General features: G+C 38.0%; 1 protein-coding gene across 2 annotated transcripts; it reads right to left on the bottom strand.

Moving 5' to 3' along the window:
• Positions 1–404: 404 nt before the first annotated feature.
• On the bottom strand, positions 405–18,408 carry kif2c (kinesin family member 2C). 2 transcript variants are annotated; one of them, XM_077559029.1, is made up of 23 exons: positions 13,287–13,724; positions 13,125–13,195; positions 12,941–13,035; positions 11,607–11,708; positions 10,907–10,955; positions 10,781–10,810; positions 10,305–10,436; positions 10,110–10,229; positions 7,279–7,376; positions 7,091–7,186; positions 6,955–7,009; positions 6,705–6,867; positions 5,343–5,433; positions 5,212–5,275; positions 5,038–5,129; positions 3,424–3,566; positions 3,042–3,255; positions 2,839–2,949; positions 1,253–1,320; positions 1,085–1,163; positions 909–992; positions 709–820; positions 405–600 (listed from the first exon to the last, which is right to left on the bottom strand). In XM_077559029.1, the coding sequence occupies exons 2-23, from the start codon at positions 13,183–13,185 to the stop codon at positions 542–544; spliced, it is 2,118 nt and encodes a 705-aa protein (XP_077415155.1). In that variant the 5' UTR covers positions 13,186–13,195; positions 13,287–13,724; the 3' UTR covers positions 405–541. The 2 variants fall into 2 exon arrangements, with proteins under 2 accessions (XP_077415155.1, XP_077415156.1); XM_077559030.1 differs by lacking the exons at positions 10,781–10,810; positions 13,287–13,724 and adding an exon at positions 18,313–18,408.
• Positions 18,409–19,956: the final 1,548 nt, after the last annotated feature.

Here is a 19,956-nt window from a genome sequence, read left to right as displayed (position 1 = left end):
TTAAGAGTTGATTTAGTGTCAAACCAACTCTGTAGGCGGTAATCAAAGTTAAGTTCTGCCCATTTGATTAGAACTTCTCTTCCACAAAGACTTCTGGGAATTTAATGGGGTATTGCATTATTGGTTTAAAAAAAAAAAAATCAGTCAGGATTTTTTTTTAACTATTGGTGAAATTATTCAGTTTTATTACATTTTCATCAAATTACATGCCACATTCCAACCCACATTGCCTCTGGAATTCTTTTCATAAAATGTCCAAATTAATTGTAGCAATACATCTCTACCTCACGGAAGAGAACATTGTTACTTTTGAATATTGGCTACCGGTAACTTGTCATTCCTGGGATGATCGCGAACCACCTCATCACATTTCTAGTCATGTCAACAGGCACAAAGTACAGCAGTCAACAAGTAAAGCAACTTTATTGAATCAATGCTGACGTTATATTAAACAAACACACACAGCGTTCACATTTTAATATAACCAAGTAAACATAAAAACAGCTCACATTATTGACAAACAATCAATGTGATTGGCGACTCAGTGCTCCAGTCGGGCTCGCTCCTCCGCCAAAGCGCTACGCAATTCTATCAATATATCTGTTGATAGAAGTCAAGAAACAAAGACGTTGTTAGGTTCGGCTTGGATTTGATTGAATAATTACCACACGCTAGAGTAAATTAGAATCGGATGGGATTTGCACAAACCCGTTAACTTGAAGGACTGGGAGAAATTCATGAGGTTGGCGAGATCTGCCTCAACGTCATACGTGGGATCCTCCATTGTCTTCAACAGTTCTTGAGCTTTCAGATTAATGTTCTTAAAACGGAGCGAACATGAGAAGCATTTAAAGAGTCGTTTTGGTTTTCGAAAGCCAAAATGTGCCGTAAAGTGAAGAACGGGCTACCTGAAGCTCCGCATAGACCTTCTCCTCCAGATCTCCCACGTGGCTTATGGCTTCATACATCACAGAGTTCTCCACAGCAGTGTCCTTTAACACAAATGAACTTAAGCCACGACAGGTGTTTGATTTATGAAAATCACAAGAGGACGTTCTCTTCTATGCCGTTCTATCAAGCTGACCTCTTCTGAAGAGCTGTTGATTGGCGCTTGGGTTTTGGCCTCGGCATGGACTTTGGGCTTACCGTTGAGCTCCTTCACTCTGTGAAATGTTTAAAGAAAAAAAAAATAATCAGGGTTGATTCAATTGAAGCAAGGAGAATCCAGTTGGGCACCAAGTACAAAGTATACCTGTCAGCGTAACGTAGTGTATTCATTGTATATTCGCAAGAAGTCATTCCTGGTGACACCATTGCGATCTGATCAGGTGAGAAGAAAGGGAGACATGCAATTTATGGGCGTGAACAAGTTTTGTATAAAAAAAACAACAACAACATTCCGTTAAGACGGGGGTCAGCATCCTTTACTGTCAAGAGGCATTTTTAGGCCAAATAGAATAAAAAAAATAATCTTGTCTGGAGCCACAAAAACTTTGTGAAGAACAAAACCTGTTAATGTAATACTAATTAGAGCTATAAAAAATAATTTCATCCAATACTTTGAGATTTATTTTGTTCTGCCTTTCATCTTGTTTTTGGGGTAATTTTTCATACATTTTTACACTTTTCTGCCTTTGTCATATTCATGACATTTTTTGGCAATTTTATGGACATATGGTAATTTCTTCCTCTTTTGGACATTTTCTGCCTTTATTGCTATACATTTTATGGTCATTTTTGGGATCTCTTCTTGCTTTTGGACATTTTATAGTTACTTTTAGAACATTTTCTTTTCTGCCTTTTTTTGTCAATTCCAAAGACATTTTATGGTACATTTCTGCCTTTTTGTTGTTTTTTTGGACATTGGTATTTTTGGCAGCTCATGGACATTTTATGCTAATTTTCTGCTTTTTGCTCTTTGGTTATTTTACGGTCACTTTTTGGACATTTTTATTTAATTTTCAAAACTTTTTTCATCTACCTTCCGTTTCTTTTTCTGACAACGAAAAAATTTGGACTCAAATTTATTTTTGAAATTTTAATTATTTATTCATCCAAATCTAAAAAAACACAACAAACCTGTTAAACTCATTCACTGCCATTCACAGCTTTAGACGTAAAAAATGAATTTTAACTATTTGTTAGTTTAACATTTTTTCCCACTTTTAACAAGAGTATGAAAACCCAGATTTTTTTTATTATTGTACATTTAGAACAGATATAAAATTTGCGATTAGTTAACTACTGAAGTCATGTGATTTTAATCTTCTGACAACCTAATTTATATTAATCTTCTTTTTTTAAATAATATTTTTTTCCAAAAACTAAATTTTTAATATTTTCTTTTTTTAAATAATATTGTTTTCAAAAAAAGAAAAGATTATTAAAATGAAGGCGTCTGGCGATTATTTTTTTTTAAATTTGAAATTAATCGAATGGCTTCAATAGTTAACTCATGATTAATCACAAATATTATATCTGGTCTAAATGTACAATACATTTTTTTCATACTCTTGTTAACACAAGTGGGGAAAAAATGTTAAACTAGTAGAAATAGTTCAAATAAAATTTTGACGTCTATAGCAGTCAAGGGCAGCGAATGAGTAAAAAATAAATAAATAAATAAATAAAATAAAAATTCTACAGAAGAGTAATCAAGAGCCACGTGTCAAACTTCTGCATTAAGACAAATGCAATAAATCATGACCAGCACAAGCATTTCTCTTTGGTAGTAAAATGGGAGCCTGTAACCAGGAGACCTTCAAAAATTCCAAAAACATGCAGCAAGGAAAGCACTTGTCGACCATAAACTAACATTCCGCGCGTCTACGTACGTACCATGCAGGTTCTCGAATTCTCTCCGATGAAGGAATCCCGGAGGACTTTGGTCAACGTGCTCATCCTGAAAGGAATGTGATCGCTGTTCATGCCCAGTGAACGGATGCATTCCTGAGCGAAATCACACAAAAAAACATTTAAGGAGGCGCTCGAAAGGCCACGTGCTCGACCATCTGACACATTTCCCAAGTCGGACGTCGCACCTTCAGGGCCAGCAGGCTGCGGTTGATCTCGGCCGTCTCCACCAGGGTGGCGCGGTCGTTGCTGCTGACGTCCGTGCCGCGCTCGTTGCCGGCCAAGTCCACCAGGGAGAACTTGCCGTGCAGCGTGGTGGCGCGGTCGTTGCGGCGAAGGATGATCTGGAGGACGGCGTGGGAGCGCGAGGAGTTGGCGTTGGCCGAGGTCTGACCGAATGTTCTGGAGGGGGTTCGGTAGGCATGCTCATCATCATCATCATCATCATTAATTGCAGGAGAAAATTATTTGGGGAAATTGACTCGAATTTTCATCGGAATGCAGAAGAATTTAACATACGTCATTTTGAGAGAGAGAGAGAGAGAGAGATGGGGGGGGGGGGGGTGTTACCTGCAAGAGCTGCCCAGCTGTATCATCTTAATGACGTCGTCAGCCGAGGGCACGTAGACCTCCTCCAGGCCCACCACTTGCACTAGTTGATTCTCATCCTGTAGCACCCGGAGCTTGGTCTTCTTATTCAGCAGGTCGTACACCTGCACATAATTACGTCACTATTTACCCATGTCGGTTCTGTTCTGACAATTCTGATTGACCAGCAGCTGAACTGGATTAATAAAAAATAAAAAAACACACACCAAGGTAGAAAGGAGAAAATGAATGAACAAGGACAGCAAATGAAACGAGACAAACAAAAATGAATAGTGTTAACTTTGTTAAAACAAAAAAATATTTCCATCAACTAACATTTTTCACCTAGACTTCACTTAAGCCCCCATTAATAAACAATAACTGCAGGGATGTGATTTGACCAAAGTGAAATTATCTGAAAACTTAGCCGGGGATCTGGGGGCCGCTGGCACCCAGCTAGGTCCAGGGCAGGGCCCTGGTGGGGGGGCAAGGGGGGCAAAGCCCCCCGGAGCTCATGGGTTTTCCGTGTTTTTAAGTACTTTCAATGCACTCACATGACAAAGAAATAGACAAAACAACAGCATAAATTTTCAATGTATATTGAACTATCCCATATAAAATGGCAGTTTTAGTCAACTCAAAATCAGTCACATTCAAAAACATTGGACTGCCTTTGCTTTTAAAAACTATCACTGAGAATATCATCATATCTAACTCATGTGATTACTAAGTTAACACATAAATAATGTTGAAGAGTTCAAATTTCATGAACAAATAATTGTATCATGACCAAATGAAAAGTAACTCATATTAGAGCATACCACAAATGTCTTTGTTATAGCAGAAGATGTTATCTGTCGGAGTCATGTGCATACACAATGAACTACTACTAAAAAAAAAAAAAATATATATATATATATATATATATATCGGGATTTTTTTTTTTGGGGGGGGGGGGGGGGTAAAAAAAGCGGAATTCCGCGAATTAGAAAATCAAATCAAATCCCTGTAACTGGAACTGCATTTTTGTTGACTCATGAGACGACTCCGGAGACAAAAATGTTGTCCAATTATGGACTAAAATTTAGGGACATTTTATTTCATGAAGAAAGTAATAGGGCTGGGTTAAATAAAAAAAAATAATAAAAAAAAATCGATATTCCTTTTCATAGTCCAATATCGATTCATAAAACCACAAATTGATACATTTAAATATGGCTACCAAATGTGAATGTGCCTTTCTGTTATTCAGAGTTTCCCAAGAGGAGCCCAGTGTTTCTGCCACTTTATTTACATAGCTCTATGGTTGTAATCGATTTCAATTATTATTTATTGTTTTGATCAGGTCTTGTTCAATAAAACATACATGATTAATGTATTTATTTATAGTCGAATAAAAGTTGAATAAATACAAATGAGATGAGGTTGACTAACTATGATAAAAACTAACAAGCGTGATTGAAACGGGACTAAAACAGACAAAAAAAAAAAAAAGGCTGATAAAACTAACACGAAAAAATGAACGAGAACAAACTAAGAGTACGAGCAGTCGAGAGAACAGATGAGAGCAAGCAAATGAGAGGCACAGGGACTTACTTTGCCGTTGTAGATCTCAAAGAAGCTGACGTAAGCAGACAGATTCATGTTGGTGTACCTCCTCTGACTGAGGCAGGCGAAAACATCCTGGGCTAAAAAAACAAAAAAATGGAAAACGGTGTCAAAAAACGTGGCGGGTGTGAAATTAAAAGGCGATCCGGATGTTGTTCCCACCTGCCAAGGCGTAGATTCCCTTGGCGTGGTTCTGCTGCTTCCCTGAGAAATCGCCACCCATGGTCTGTGCAAGCAGAGAACAAGTCAAACCACGCCGCCATCTTGACTCTTCACTCTGCAAGACAACTCACGTGAGTTTTGCCGCTTCCCGTCTGTCCGTAAGCGAAACATGTGGCCATGCCCCCTTCGAAGATGGACTGCACCAAAGGCTTGGCGGTGAACCTGGACAGCAGAAAAAAGTGCTTGGAAAACCGAAAGCTCACAGATCTTTATTCATGATTAACCATCACACCTCCAGTTTTAATAATAATAATAATAATTTTAAAAAATAAGATTTATATAGCGCTTTGCTAGAGACTCAATCACACATCGGATACATTATTCATTATGTGCCCCCCCCCCCCCCCAAAAAAAAATTTTGGGGAAAAAAAATTGATTCTCATAAGAATCGAGATTCTCATTTTGTATGATTCAGAATCGATTTTAAATGTCCCAAAATCGATTTTATTTAAATTATTTTATACTGTCTTGCCTTTGTCTGTGTGTGCTTTTATTTGGTGCTGTTCGTGTTGTACCTGATATGGCCACACGGCAAAAATTCATTTGAACTGTTTCTATTAGTTTAGCTTTTTTCCCCACTTTTGTTAAGAGTATGAAAACCTAGAAAAAAAATAAATTGTACATTTAGAACAAATATAAAATTTGTGATTCATCGTGAGTTAACTAGTGAAGTCATGCGATTAATTAAGATTAAAAATTGTAATCGCCCGACACCCCGAATTTTTACTAATCTTTTCCCCAAAAAATTAAAAATTAAATAAAATTATGTTTTTTTTTTAAAAAGAAAAGATTATCTCTTTGACTGCCAGACGTTTTCAGAAAAGGGATGCCGTGGGTGCCAGCCGATTTAAGCATTTTTGACTGATCTTTCAAGGTCCACAGAAAAGTATGTCTTTGGACTATGGAAACACACATACTACCAAATGAAAGATTGGACTTATTCCGTTTTTCAGTAATCAACAATAGAAAATGGTTAGTTTCACCTCTGTTTTGAAAAAAAAAAAACGTATTTTAACGTCTTTGGCACTCCTCCATAGGATTTTACTAAACGTTATTTAACGTTTTTGGCAGTCAAAGAGTTAAAAAAAATTCATCATGCATCAGGAGATTACAATTTGTAATCGTAATTAACCGCATGACTTCCCTAGTTAACTCACGATTAATCACAAATTTTATATCTGTTCTAATACAATAAAAAAAATCTAGGTTTTCATACTCTTGCTAACAAAAGCGGGAAAAATGTTAAACCAATAGAAATAGTTCAAATAAATTTTTGACGTCTATAGCCGTCAATGGCAGTGAATGAGTTAAGCTAGCAGCAAATTGACATGGTTTTAAATATCAGTAGACATGTAATTCTTTGGTTCTTGTTGAGTTTGACAATAACAAGGAGAAGAAGACGCTTTATTTTGGCTGGCTAAAGAAGCCCTTACCCGTAGACCAAGTCATTGGTGGATGTTTCATCAAAAGAATAGTCAAATTGGAAGAGTTGGTTCTCCAAGTACTTGGTCAGGTCCACTTTCTGCTTTGGCTCGTGGATCAGCAGAGCGCCTCTCCCAGGCACCGAGACCACATCGATCTCCTTTTTATTCAGCTCTGATCGAGAGGAAACAAAAAGTCTTAAGGGGTCTTGTGAAAGGCATCGAAGCGCCACTTTTGGTACCAGCGCAAATTTGTACGCACCTTGCTTGTTCAGGGGTCGTTTGCGAACGCACACACAAATCCTGTGAGGCTCAATCTTAAAAAATAAGAATACACAGAAAAAAATATTTTTAAGAAGAGAAAAAAAAAGAAAATATTTATTCAAGATGGTGCGTACCACGTCACTGATGGACAACGGGATGGTTTCCATGGTCTCTCGGAAGTCTTGGATCATTTCGTAGAATTTCTGGTTAGGCCGAGATGGCTCTTTGAACTTGCAAAGCGAACGCGGGGGGCAAAGTTTTCACTTGTACGTCGACAAGTTCCGTTCAAAGTTTTAAAAGCAAATAATTAAGTAGGACTTACCTTGCCCTTTTTGGTCTGCATTTCAGGGAGTTTGGCAACATTCGACAGCCTTTTGTTGCCTTTGTTGAGTTCCTGGTGACTCACGGTTTTCCTTCGGCCTGAAAGATGCGGAAAGAAAAACATGCCATGTGTTATTTTTTACTTTAACTCATTCACTGCCATTGACGGCTATAGACGTCAAAAATTCATTTGAACTATTTCTATTAGTTTAACATTTTCTTTCACGTTTGTTAACAAGAGTATGAAAACCTACAATTTTTTTTAATTGAACATTTAGAACAGATATAAAATTTGTTATTAATTGTGAGTTAACTAGTGTAGTCAGGCGATTAATTACGATGAAAAATTTTACTCGCCCGACGTCCCCAATTTTTAATAATCTTTTCTTTTTTTACTCCACATCAGGCAATTATATTTTTTTGTTGTAATTAATCGCCTGACTTCAATAGGTAGCTCACAATTACAGGGATGTGATTTGACCAAAGTGAAATTATCTGAAAATTTAGCCGGGGGTCTGGGGGCCGCTGGCACCCAGCTAGGTCCAGGGCAGTGCCCAGTGGTGGGGGGGGGGGGGGGGTTGGGTGGAGCATGAACAAGTAATTATATCATGACCAAATGAAAAGTAACTCATATTAGAGCATACCACAAATGGCTTTGTTATAGCAGAAGATGTTATCTGTCGGAGTCATGTGCATACACAATGAACTACAAAAAAAAAAGAAAAAAAAAAGGGGGGGATAAAAAAAGCGGAATTCCGCGAATTAGCGGAAAAATCACATCCCTGCAATTAATAAAAAAAGTACAAATTTAAAGTTTTCATACTCTTAACAAAAGTGGGGAAAAAAGCTAAACTAATAGAAACAGTTAAAATTAATTTTTGACGTCTGTAGCCGTCAATGGCAGTGAATGAGTTAAGAAGAAGCCATTTTGTTGGCAAGCCGAATTGTTTGCAAACCAAGACATTCCACTGAAATTACTACAAATGTATACAGTATTTGTTTTTTCACATTATAAACGGTTTCAACTTGCATACTTTTGACATTTTTGTTTGTGTACCGTGAGATTTTATTTCTAATGTCAAATTAGCATTTCCTTCATAAAAGCAGGGCTCTAGGACAAACTTTTCCCCCTTTTAAATGGAGCAAAGTCAACCCTAACTTAAAGAGGAAGTCAACCTTAAAAAAAAGTTCTTGACAATAATTTAAATTCCCTGCAGTCCAAATGCTGTATTCTGGTTAATATTGCAAAACCCAGCCATTTTTATCCATCTCAAGGGGCGGCCATTTTGTCACTTGCTGTTGACTGAAAATGACATCACAGTTGCTCAGGTCTCAGAACAACTAATCAGAGCGCAGCTTCAGAAAACAGGTGAGCTCTGATTGATTGTTGCCTGAGCTCTGAGCAACATTGATGTCATTTTCAGTCAACAGCAAGTGGCAAAATGGCCGCCCCCTGAGATGGATAAAAACGGCTGGATTTTGCTTCAGAACTCATATTCCACAAATGTAATATTATTCAGAATGTCATGTTTAGACTCGTAAAGTCACATGTAACATATTGTCATCTTTAAGAAAATACTAAAAGTTGAGAGCAATAGTGGTCTGAACGTCAGCCATTTATCAAAATGTCATGAACAAATTATAAATAACATTCACTTATAGTAGGGATGCACTGAAATGAAAATGTTTGGCTGAAACCGAAAAAAAAAAAAATATGCCAAATTTTACTATCATTGCATTTATTATACTTAATTAAAATTTTAATATTATAAAAAAATTTTTTTTAGCAAAGCACAATATAAATTGATATGTGCCCACATCACAGACATGTTGGCTAATGGTACATTAAACACCAAACGAGGGTTGGGCATTTTCTGCCGGTGCGATCGCACCTTACAGTCAATGTAGTGCGGACTTAAAATTGGCACATTCACATATTCACCAACGTTTAAAAACATTTGTTCGCACCAGCTAATCGGCTTCGGGAACGGACTACAAAACTTGGCGTCCTGTACAGGTCTGTCGCCACTCGTTAAGTGTTTCCGTGTTTAAAACGGTTGATAGCAATAGCACTAGCATTAGCTAAAGTATTTAGCACGGCCACCGGGATGCCGGTGATAAAGTGGAAAGCGTTTGAGGGAATCTTATAATAAAAAAAAAGGGAAGGCGCTGCGGGAGAAAGAGTGGCTCACTTGTACTGCAGTACACGGCAGTTCTGTCTTTTTTCGACCCGCCTAAATGTTTTACAGCAAGCGACGGCCCTCTCTGGTGTGCGCAATGACCCCGGGAGCTGCTGCGACCGACCGACCGGTGCAAACTCACACGGTGAAAAGCCAGCGAGAAGAAAAGGCGAATACTAACCCCCCGCGTTCGCTGTTTAATTCAAACAAACACTTGCAGCGTTTTTTTCGCTTGCATCACCACAACCTATTTCGGCCGAATGCAGAAAATGGCAAAAAAAGCCATTTTTAGGACGAAATTTTTTGGTGGCCGAATATTCAGTGCATCACTAACTTATAGTGACGGATATTTCATGACAAATGGAGTTAGCCCACTGTAGTTCTTGGTAACTTCAAAATGATTTATTTTATGGGCCAACTGTCCTCCTTTTCAGTCTCTGGACGTTCCCTAGGTTGGACTAGTGGGGCTGCACTGAAGATTGTCCAAAAAAAATTGGGGGTTGACTTCTCCTTTAAAAATGGCAAATTTACAAGCAGATGAAAATTTGACCTGCACAGTCTCAAACTTTAGCAACAAAATGTGTAAGGGACAGTCTGGAGTCCTGAAAACTTTGGTGCATGTGCTACATCTTCTGACCGACGGCAAACAGACCTGAAGATTTAACTGGAGGATTCTTCACCACGTCAACATTTTCCTTAACGGCCTCGTGGACAAAAGGCACAGATGAAGTCGGTATGGCCTCCCTCTTACGTCGCAGCTCATTCAGAATCCCTACACGAGGCGGAAACAAAATGCATCAAGGTCAGCAGACGTGCTTGGGGGGGATATTGTAGAGATTGGACCTACTGGAGTTTGTGAGGGCCGGCGAAGTCGGAAGTTCGTGGCCGGCCGGCCCCGGAGGTCCCTCGCTAGACGGCGGAGGGACGGAAATTTGAGGCTGGAACCGGGTCGTTTGCCTGACCTGAGAACGACCTACAACTGAAATTGAAAATTGGGGGAGGGGAAAGTCATTACCAAAAAAAAAAAAAAAAAAAAAAAGATAGTGGCATTGGATTCTTTTTGAAGCACAATTTCTGAGAATGTCAGAGCAAGAAAAAGTATTTCCCGGTGTGAAATGAGTAGTCGCTGGCTAATCGGCGTGATTTGCGTCCATTCACCAGTGAAACAATCAACCACATCCTCTACATCCGCGTTCAGTGATGTTCTGTTCTCAGGTTGCTTGCTGTGCACTTGCACCTCGATCCCACCCAGAGAGGTCGTGATCGTGAGAACGAGCGATTTGCTTTAAGAGCGAGAGAGGGATAGCGCATGCATTGCCTTGCCTTCAGTGGTGTCCACTGATTGGGTGGAAGCTTTTTTTTTTGGGGGGGGGGGGGCATGGCATTAGATGACAAGTTCCACAACACAACATTCCAAAAAAGTCAAACCAGCGGCTTTTATTTACGTACAGGTGGCCGGGGCAGGGATCCTGGATGAGCGTAGTCGACCCTCGTACTTCTACCGAAACAGATGAATAGCATACATATAAATATTAATTGATGCATGTAACTTCCTTACAGAAAAAAAAAAATGTTTGTTGGATAGAGCCAAGTGGGAGGCCTTCATACGAGTCTGGAAAAAGCCCAATTGCCTACCATATTATAAATGGAAACGATTGACTCATTCACTGCCATTGATGGCTATAGACGTCAAAAAAATTCATTTAAACTATTTCCATTAGTTCAACATTTTTTCCCACTTCTGTTAACAAGAGTATGAAAACCTAGAAAAAAAATTATTGTACATTTAGAACAAATTTGTGATTAATTGTGACTTAACTATTGAAGTCATGCGATTAATTACAATGACAAATTTTAATCGCCTAACGCCCCTAATTTTTAACAAGCTTTTTTTTACCCCCCCCCCCAAAAAAGAAGATTATTAAAAAAATGTCTAGGTTTTCCTACTCTTCTTAACAAAAGTGAAGAAAAAAATAACTAATAGAAATAGACGTTTATCGGTGTCAATGGCAGTGAATGAGCTAAAAAACAATATATATATATATATATATATATATATATATATATATATATATATATATATATATATATATATATATATATATACATACTGTTCGACTTTGGACTTAGTCAATCAATCAATCAATACCTTTGCTGAAGGAGGCGGCTGGGATTTGTCCTCGCATTTAAGAGCGGATTGGATGTGGTCCTCCAAATCCGGATTGAGTGCACACAAGTCGTTCAAGTCCAGCTGGATCAAAAAGCAACAAGTCAGCACAGGAAACATCAGTGGTGGGAAGTACAAACGCTGTACTGAGATTTTGCAAGTATCTGTATTTGAGTATGTGTACTTTTGATTTTTGTCTACTTTTTAAATAGCACAGCAGAACAAACAAAACAGATATGCACCAATTAACTGACATCAAATTGGTCATATTTATTCACAACTATTTGTAAATTGTTTAAGACCACTTAAAAATTCCCCCAAATTCTCAGAATTTCAGCTTAACAACTGTATATATTGTCAGATTTCTGTAGTCCTCTAAGAAAGCAAGAATATTATTTGAGATATATGTGTGTGTAACTAAACCACAATTGCTATATGTTCGCACCAATTGAAATAATGTCCTGAACTTATTCCAATTAAGTTGAGATTTTGATTGATATACAGTAATGATATGTCAATGCCGATAAAATAAAATAAACGTTTTACCCATGTAAATTCCAGAGCCTTTTTTCATTTTTTACAAAATTAACAGTACTTCTAACAGTCTTATTTTACACAAGTACTCAAGGTTCTATATTAACAGCCACCTGAAGTTCACTGATACTGTGCCGACTGGGCCAGTACAAATTGACTAAATCAACTACTGCCTGATGTGCCAACATTGTCCACTGAGGGTCAGGAGGAAAAAAAAACAAAATAAAATGTGTAGAGTTTGTAGTTTTCAAATAAGATTTGACGGTGGCATCACTTATCAATTATGAGTAAAAAGAGTAATAGACATGTTTTGTCAAAATTGATCACTGTAATGCTTTGTTGCAGAAGGAACGTTATGCTTTTGAAGGTAATTCTGTGTGTCAAAACTACAGGGTCAGTCAACTTGTATTTCTTGTGGCTCCAAGACTTTTGAAAACAAGTTTGGGATCATGACGTTACACGCGCGTTTGCTTTTGTGACATTAAAGTATCTTTGCACAGTCGAGGGCTGTATTCATTGATTGATTAAAAAATAATCAATACTATAGTTTGTAATACATGATCTAACATTTGCATAGTGGAGCCAAGAGAAACACTGTGAGTTTAAGAGAATAGACTATTGGGGCAAATACATATCATTTTATGTAACCAAATTTGAATTTAGTTTCTAAATGTAGGTTGGTGTTCCTGACAGTGTTTTAAGTCGTTAGAGAAAGCCTACTCTGTAACTAACAGCGCAGATGGATTTGAGCTGTTCACTAAACGAGAGTATTTTTGACTAACCTCCTTCCTTCGATGTTTATCCGCCTCGACCCACTCCACCATCAAGGTGGAATTGAGAGCGTCGACAGAGTGGACACTTGCACGATGGACGCGACCTATGTAGGCACGTAAGCAACGTGTCGGTCATAAACCATAAGACGACAAACACGACATGACGGCGTCTTAAAGAAGATTATTAACTCACCATCGCTGCGACTGATTTTCACAGAAAGTCCAAGTAGGAGTGTTGACAGTCTAGTTTCCATGTTGACTACTCTGTGAACGCAAAAGGCAAATGTTTATTATTATTCCTCGCCAGTCGAATAAGCAAGTAAATATGTGACGAAGTCGTCATCCGTCATTTTACCTTCTTTTTTTTTTTCTTTGTTTGTCTGAACGTGTACTCGGGCGTTGGATTACAAGTCCGCCAACGCTCTTCTTCACAAACACCAGCCAAAATTTGAACTGAATTTATTTCCGACTGTTTAACGATCTGATTGGTCGTCGTTGGTGTGACGTTTCTTCTTCTTTGGAAAAATACGCGTTATACTTCTATAGCGCCAACAAGTGGCTTTATGGAATATTGTCGAATGTTGCCATAAAAAATAATAATTCAAATAATAATAGTAATAATAATAATACCCGGAAACCTGAAAAGGATAAGTGATATAGAAATGGATAATAAGAACATTTGCAACCCTCTACTTGTTGGTTCGATGGTTAATTTAATGATCATATCATTACGTGCGTGTGTGCGTGTGCGTGCGTGTGTGCGTGTGTGTGTGTGTATGTGTGTGCGCGTGTGTGTGTGTGTGTGTGTGTGTGTGTGTTTAGATAAGGAATGAAGGGCAGAAAACCCGTCGTAATCATTTGAGTGTACCAGCTTTTCAACAAGCCACGATTGACTGTCTGATTATGTATTTTTAAAACGTTTTTTTGTTGAATAGCCATAAATATGCCCTTAAACTTTCTGTGTGATTTATTTGACCAAGAACGGGTAGAAAGAGGCCAGGCTGGTTATCTGGGTTCGTAGTCATAACAATGGCGCCACCTAGAGGCATGATATAAACGATACAAGATTATAATACAGGCGTTTTCATCTAAAAAACAAACCAACAAAATCATAACAATGGCGCCATCTAGAGGCATGGTATAAACGATACAAGATTATAATCCAGCCGTTTTTATCTAAAAAAACAAACAAATTTATTAGATGTTTCCATGTAGTGATATTTTACTATGTAACAATAATATTTGTACAGTAACTGCAAATTTAAGGAGTATAATATTGAATCACAATATACTACTTAAATGTTAAACATATATTTGACATATATGTATAGTGTTGGTTGTATGGTTCTTTTGCACATTGTTTCAGTAGTAGTAGTATGCCTAGCAGTTATAGTATTAAACCTCCTGTCACCTTTGTTTCTCAAGAACAGATTATGTTCTTGGGTCAATTCGACACGGGACATAATTATGAAATAGTGTCGGAAACGAAAGTAAATCCCAATAAACAATCAACCATTTTCATTGATTACAAGATAGTTAACCATAGCACAAAATGAACATGTAATATACCATGTACCATGATTGTGCAGTCGGTAAGTATAACATTTGAGTTTAGGTTCTGCAGTTTTTGTTAACATATTGTTTCATGCCCGATACTCATTATTTGACATTGAAGCATCGTCGCCTGTCAAAAATAAAAAAAAATCCTGTTCCCTGCTGCAGCTCAGTGCCAATTTTAGAAGCTTTAAGCCGACACACTGCTCCAACACAGTCCAATTGACACTATCTGTGACAAATTACTTGACACAGGATCTGTTCGAGACAACCCATGCAGTAGAATGCAAACTACTAGCACCCAAAGGCCACCAGTTGTCCGCCACTGATCTAAAGGAAGAGCGTTTGTTCTGAGAGCAAACCAGTACGGAAAGCGAGAGGATGTGAGTTGTGTGAGAGCATTTCAGTAGTGTGGGAGAGTGTTTCAGTAGGACTTGAGTGTTTCAGTAGTGCGTGAGAGAGCATTCCAGTAGGCTGTGAGAGAATTTCAATGATTATATGACATTGTTTCAATAGTGTGATATGTGAGAGGATGTGAGTTGTGTAAGAGCATTAAAGCAAAGTGTGAGAGGGTTTTAGTTGCATCTTGAGCATTTCATTTTTGGGTGAGAGAGCATTTCAGTAGGCCGAGTGAGAGAGTTTCAAAGATTATATGACATTGTTTCAGTAGTTTGATATGTATGAAATGTGAGAGGATGTCGGGTTGTGTAAGAGAATTTAAGCAGTGTGGGGAATGTTTCAGTGTTGAATGAAAGAGCATTGTAGTAGGCCAAATGAGAGTGTTTAAAATATTATATTAGATTGTTTCAGTAGTGTGAAATGTATCATTTGTGAGAGAAAGTGAGTGATGTGAGAGGATTAAAACAATGTGGGAGAGTGTTCCAGTGGTATCGTGAGTGTTTCAGTAGTGCGTGAGAGAGCATTCCAGTAGGCTGTGAGAGAGTTTCAAATATTATATGACATTGTTTCAGTAGTGTGAAATGTGAGAGGATGTGAGTTGTGTGAGAGCATTAAAGCAAAGTGGGAGAGTGTTATAGTTGCATCTTGAGTATTTCATTATTGTGTGAGAGAGCATTTCAGTAGGCCGATGAGAGGGTTTCAAAGATTATATGACATTGTTTCAGTAGTGTGATATGTATGAAATGTGAGAGGATGTCGGGTTGTGTAGGAGCATTTCAGCAGTGTGGGGAGTGTTTCAGTGTTGTATGAGAGAGCACCGTAGAAGGCTGAATGAGAAAGTTTCAAAGATTATATGAGATTGTTTTAGTAGTGTGAAATGTATGAAATGTGAGAGGACGTGAGTTGTGTGAGAGGATTAAAAAATGTGGGTGAGTGTTTCAGTTGTATCGTGAGTGTTTCAGTAGTGTGTGAGAGAGCATTTCTGTAGGCTATGCGAGGACGTTTGAAATAGTATGTGTGAGATTGTTTCAGCGTTGCGTTACAGTCATGTGTGAGCAAACAGAAACTTAGTAGTGCGTAAAAGAATTTGAAAAAGAAGTTTAGTCGTGTTTGAAAGGATTTGAGTTGTGTGAGATTGCATTTCACTACTGCGTATGAGTGTGTCTCAGTTGGGAGCATGAAAGCATCTCTGTAGTGTATGAGAGCATTTCAGTAGCGTGTGAAAGCATTTCAGTAAGTCTGTGTTTCAGTAGTGCATCTAAGAGGAAAAAAATCAATAGTCTGGATGAAAGCGTTATGGGCGTTGTTTCTGCAGTTCAGAGTGTGAGAGTGTATCAGTAGTATGTATGAGAGTGTTTCAGTAGTGTGCCAATAGTGCTTTAGTAGTGTGGGAATTTTGTACATTTCAGAAGTGAATGTAAGAAAAAAAATGTCAGTATTGTGTGTGAAAGCATTTTCGGTAAATATGAGTGTTTCAGTAGTTTTTGTTCTATGAGAGCGTTTCATTGGCGTGTCGTGATAGTGTTTCAGTAATAAATGTGGGAGCGCCCTTGAACCCTACATTCTCCACAAATGAAAGAATGGTGACAGTTTTCATGACTCATATGAACAGAGTGCAGGTAACCTATATTTAGAACCCCCCCTTAAATCCGTGTCTCCGCTCACTCCCCCATGACATCAACAAGCAAGGCCAGCTGGAGAATGACCCATAATTCTGCTCGGCCTTGCCTTTAGCGTCCCATTTTCCCTCTTCACTTCCAGCCCCCCGCAAGCCTAAACACTGCTTTGTATCCACACCCTCTCAGACCCCCTACAAACTATACACAAGCAGGTATGTGTACACATTTCCCGCAAGTGACGCTGACATATGACATATCAAAGGTTTAATAAACAGCTTGGTGGGCGCCCCCTACCCCGCTCCCTCCCCTCAGCAAAGGATGAAAAATAAACAAGATCTCTGTGGGCTCGGACCATTTGGTGGGTCTCGCCTGCGGATGACTGGGTGGCCCAGGGCTGCTCGGTGTGAGGCCTGGGATGGAGCCACAACTGTTTCCTGTGAGCTGCCCAACCCCCACCGCCTCTCCACAACTGCCGCGGTGGGTGGCATCTGCCCCCACCCCACCCGCGGACCCCCAGCTCCCTTCTCCGCTAACCCCCCCTCCAGTGCTCTCCTCTTATGCTCCTCCTCCATTTTTTGTATACTTCCCATCCGCTAGCTCACAGCCGCTAACATGCCCCCTAGTGGCTATCTGGAACAGAGGTTTTTAAAAACTTTCTGATTTTTCATTGTAGTTAATTTTTATTTAGTTTTGACTTTTGTTTTTAAATTTAGTCATTTTTAGTGCAAGTTTTTTTTATTTTTATCAGTTGGACATTACAAAAAAAATTCATTTTTAGTTAAATTTTAGTACGAGTAAAAAAAAAAAGTGGTTGTAGAGTGTAATAATAATAATAATAATAATAATAATAATAATAATAATAAAAAGATCAAACTACAATTCAAACAACTATTGACCTTACAGCAATACCGAAATAAAGATGAAAATGAAGGACATTTCACTAAACGTAAATGTAAGATGTAGTTTTAGTATTTAAAAAAAAAAAGGCATTTTCGTTTTTATTTTACTGTTTGTTTTTATTTTATTTATATTATATGTTATTTATATTTATTTATTATTTATTTTCTATTATTTATGTATTTTTATTGTATTTATTTTAATATTCATATATTTTTTTTTTATTAAATGTTTTTCCTATTTTTGTTTTCGTGTTTTCGTAAACTATACAGTAATAATTTTAATGCACAGTTGTAATATTAAACCTAGTTAAAGAATCATTCAGTTAGAATGTATTGTAAAGAAATTTCACATCCAAAAAGAAATAGTTGCTAATGTAATGGAACTGTCGGCAGTGATTCTTTCGCACACCACCAGGGCAGCGCTGTTCAACAAAAAATTTAAAAAGTGCACTAGAGAATAAATGTGGTTAATCAACTCATTGTTTCTTTTATTCCTCACTCATGGCTCTAAGACCTTTGAAAAAGAGTTTGGGCAAGACGACGTAACATAGGCGTTTGCTTTTATTTAGGTTTTAAAGGCTTTTTTTGTATGGTCGGCGCTTTGATGTGCTCGATAACAGTGGAATCAATTAGTGCTTCTTTTTATATTAAATTAAGCGATTAAACACGTTGTGTTGACGTGAGTGTGCAACAATACATGATCGCAAAGCAAGGTCTTAATGTCAACTTGAATGAAGCAGTGTTTGTCAAGTCAAGCAAGATATTTGTTTTTTACTGCATTTCCTGAAAAGTTATTTTTTTGGTACGTACAAAGATTCCTGCCGATCGTGTTTTTGAAGGTGAGCGCCACTGTTAAAAAATATCTCCCATTATCAATCATTTATTGCGCAATTTCTTCAAATCAACTTACTTCCATTTTGTAGTCATTTTCTCTCTCCTTGCTCTTCTTAGTCTTTTCTAGTCTACGTGCAGTCCGTGCTTACTGCCTGAAATGGAGACTTGATTGGCTGGGTAAGGTCATGTGGGACGGTCTTAACACGCACGTAACGTTTCATCACTACCGTAAAACCTATAATGGCACCGTCACTTAAAATAGAAATGCCATGTATCTTTATCGTTATTATTATTATTTTAAAAAAATTGGGGTGGGAGGTGTCTCGTGTGGGTACATATGAAACTGCTTCTGGGTCAATTTGCCGATTTGTAGCTTTATTTTATTTTGGTTTTATTTGGTCTTACTATACAGTACTTAACTTCGGACCATCAATCAATCACACTTTATTTATTAATAATTATATATATATTTATATATATAAATTAATGTATGAAAGGTGCTACCTTTCATACATTAAAATGAAATTCAGGCTGCTAAACAAAACATTCATAATACAATAAAAAGAAAAAAACAACTAACATCGAACGCACACACGCACACAAAAAAAAAACATGGTGGGGCACAGAGAAACCATGTGAGGAAAGGAAACACTAAAGCTAAAAACTAAAAGACAAAAAAAAAATAAAAACAGTTAAAAGCTAAAAGAAAACAGAATAAAAGGCAAAACAAAACTAAAAGACAATGATAAAAAAATTACTGGGAACTAAGAAAATAAATAAATGCCAAACTAAAAAAGTGTGTTTTGAGCCTCCTTTTAAAAATATCAACAGTCTCTGCAGACCTGATGCCCTCCGACAGGCAGATTAAGTCTACCTTTTGCCCAAAGTCATCTGGGACAGACTCCAACTCACCTGTGACCCTGAGTCGGATCGGCAGTATAGAACCTGGATGGACGGATGAGTCTGAACGCTGTAAGGGGTGGGAGGGTGGGGGGCGGTTGCATCTGGCACACATGTGCCAAAGTGAACAGATACCCGGATTTCCAGGAAGGAAACAATCATTTAGATCCTCGATCCCAGCAGAGATTAGTTTAATTAAGCCGACAGCAATCGAGAGCTCCTTTTACACTACATTTAAAAAATGCTGTTTTTCCTGTGATGCGGTTCTGCCTGAATGGCACCAACATGGAATGGGTGGGTGGGTGGGCGATTGTCTGTGGGGCGGAAGGGGGGGGGGGGCAGTTGTCCTTTCAAGATTACTGCTTATAGAGATACTGTTATGCATTTTAAGGAAGTACCGACAATTTGAACATTTCCCTCAGTCAACAAAAAACAGATGATCAGATTATGTTGAGTGATGTGGGGTGTGCCACGGGATTGGACAGTTGTGAATTTTGTATTTCAGTACGTAATATGAGCACATTTCAGTACATTATATGGAAACGTTTCATTGAGATGTGTGAGATTTGAGTTGTGAGATGATTTCAGTAATGTGTATGAGAGTGTGCGTGAGAGCATTCATCTAAATGTGAGTGTTCAACAATGTGTGAGAACATTTCAGTAGTGTGTGTGAGTGTTTCAGTAGTTTTTGTGAGCACTTTCAGCATGTGTGAGAGCATCTCAGTAGTTTATAATCTCAAAGAAATCTAGTATTATATTTTTGTGAAAAAATACTAGTAGAGTGTGAGAGTGTTTCAGTAGGATGTATGCGACAGTTTTT

The sequence above is a fragment of the Vanacampus margaritifer genome, chromosome 2 (assembly GCF_051991255.1).
Source record: "Vanacampus margaritifer isolate UIUO_Vmar chromosome 2, RoL_Vmar_1.0, whole genome shotgun sequence".
Lineage (NCBI taxonomy): Eukaryota > Metazoa > Chordata > Actinopteri > Syngnathiformes > Syngnathidae > Vanacampus > Vanacampus margaritifer.
The sequence above is the reverse complement of the archived record's forward strand: the minus strand, read 5'-3'. Positions and strand labels throughout refer to the sequence as shown.

Excerpts from the sequence above, each read along its gene's own strand:
- kif2c (XM_077559029.1), bottom strand. The coding sequence starts at position 13,185 with ATGGAAACTAGACTGTCAACACTCCTACTTGGACTTTCTGTGAAAATC. Across the intron at positions 7,377-10,109 it reads TCCTCCAGTTAAATCTTCAG|GCCGAAGGAAAACCGTGAGT; the intron begins GTCTGTTTGCCG and ends CGCATCTTTCAG. Across the intron at positions 1,164-1,252 it reads ACACTACGTTACGCTGACAG|AGTGAAGGAGCTCAACGGTA; the intron begins GTATACTTTGTA and ends AACATTTCACAG.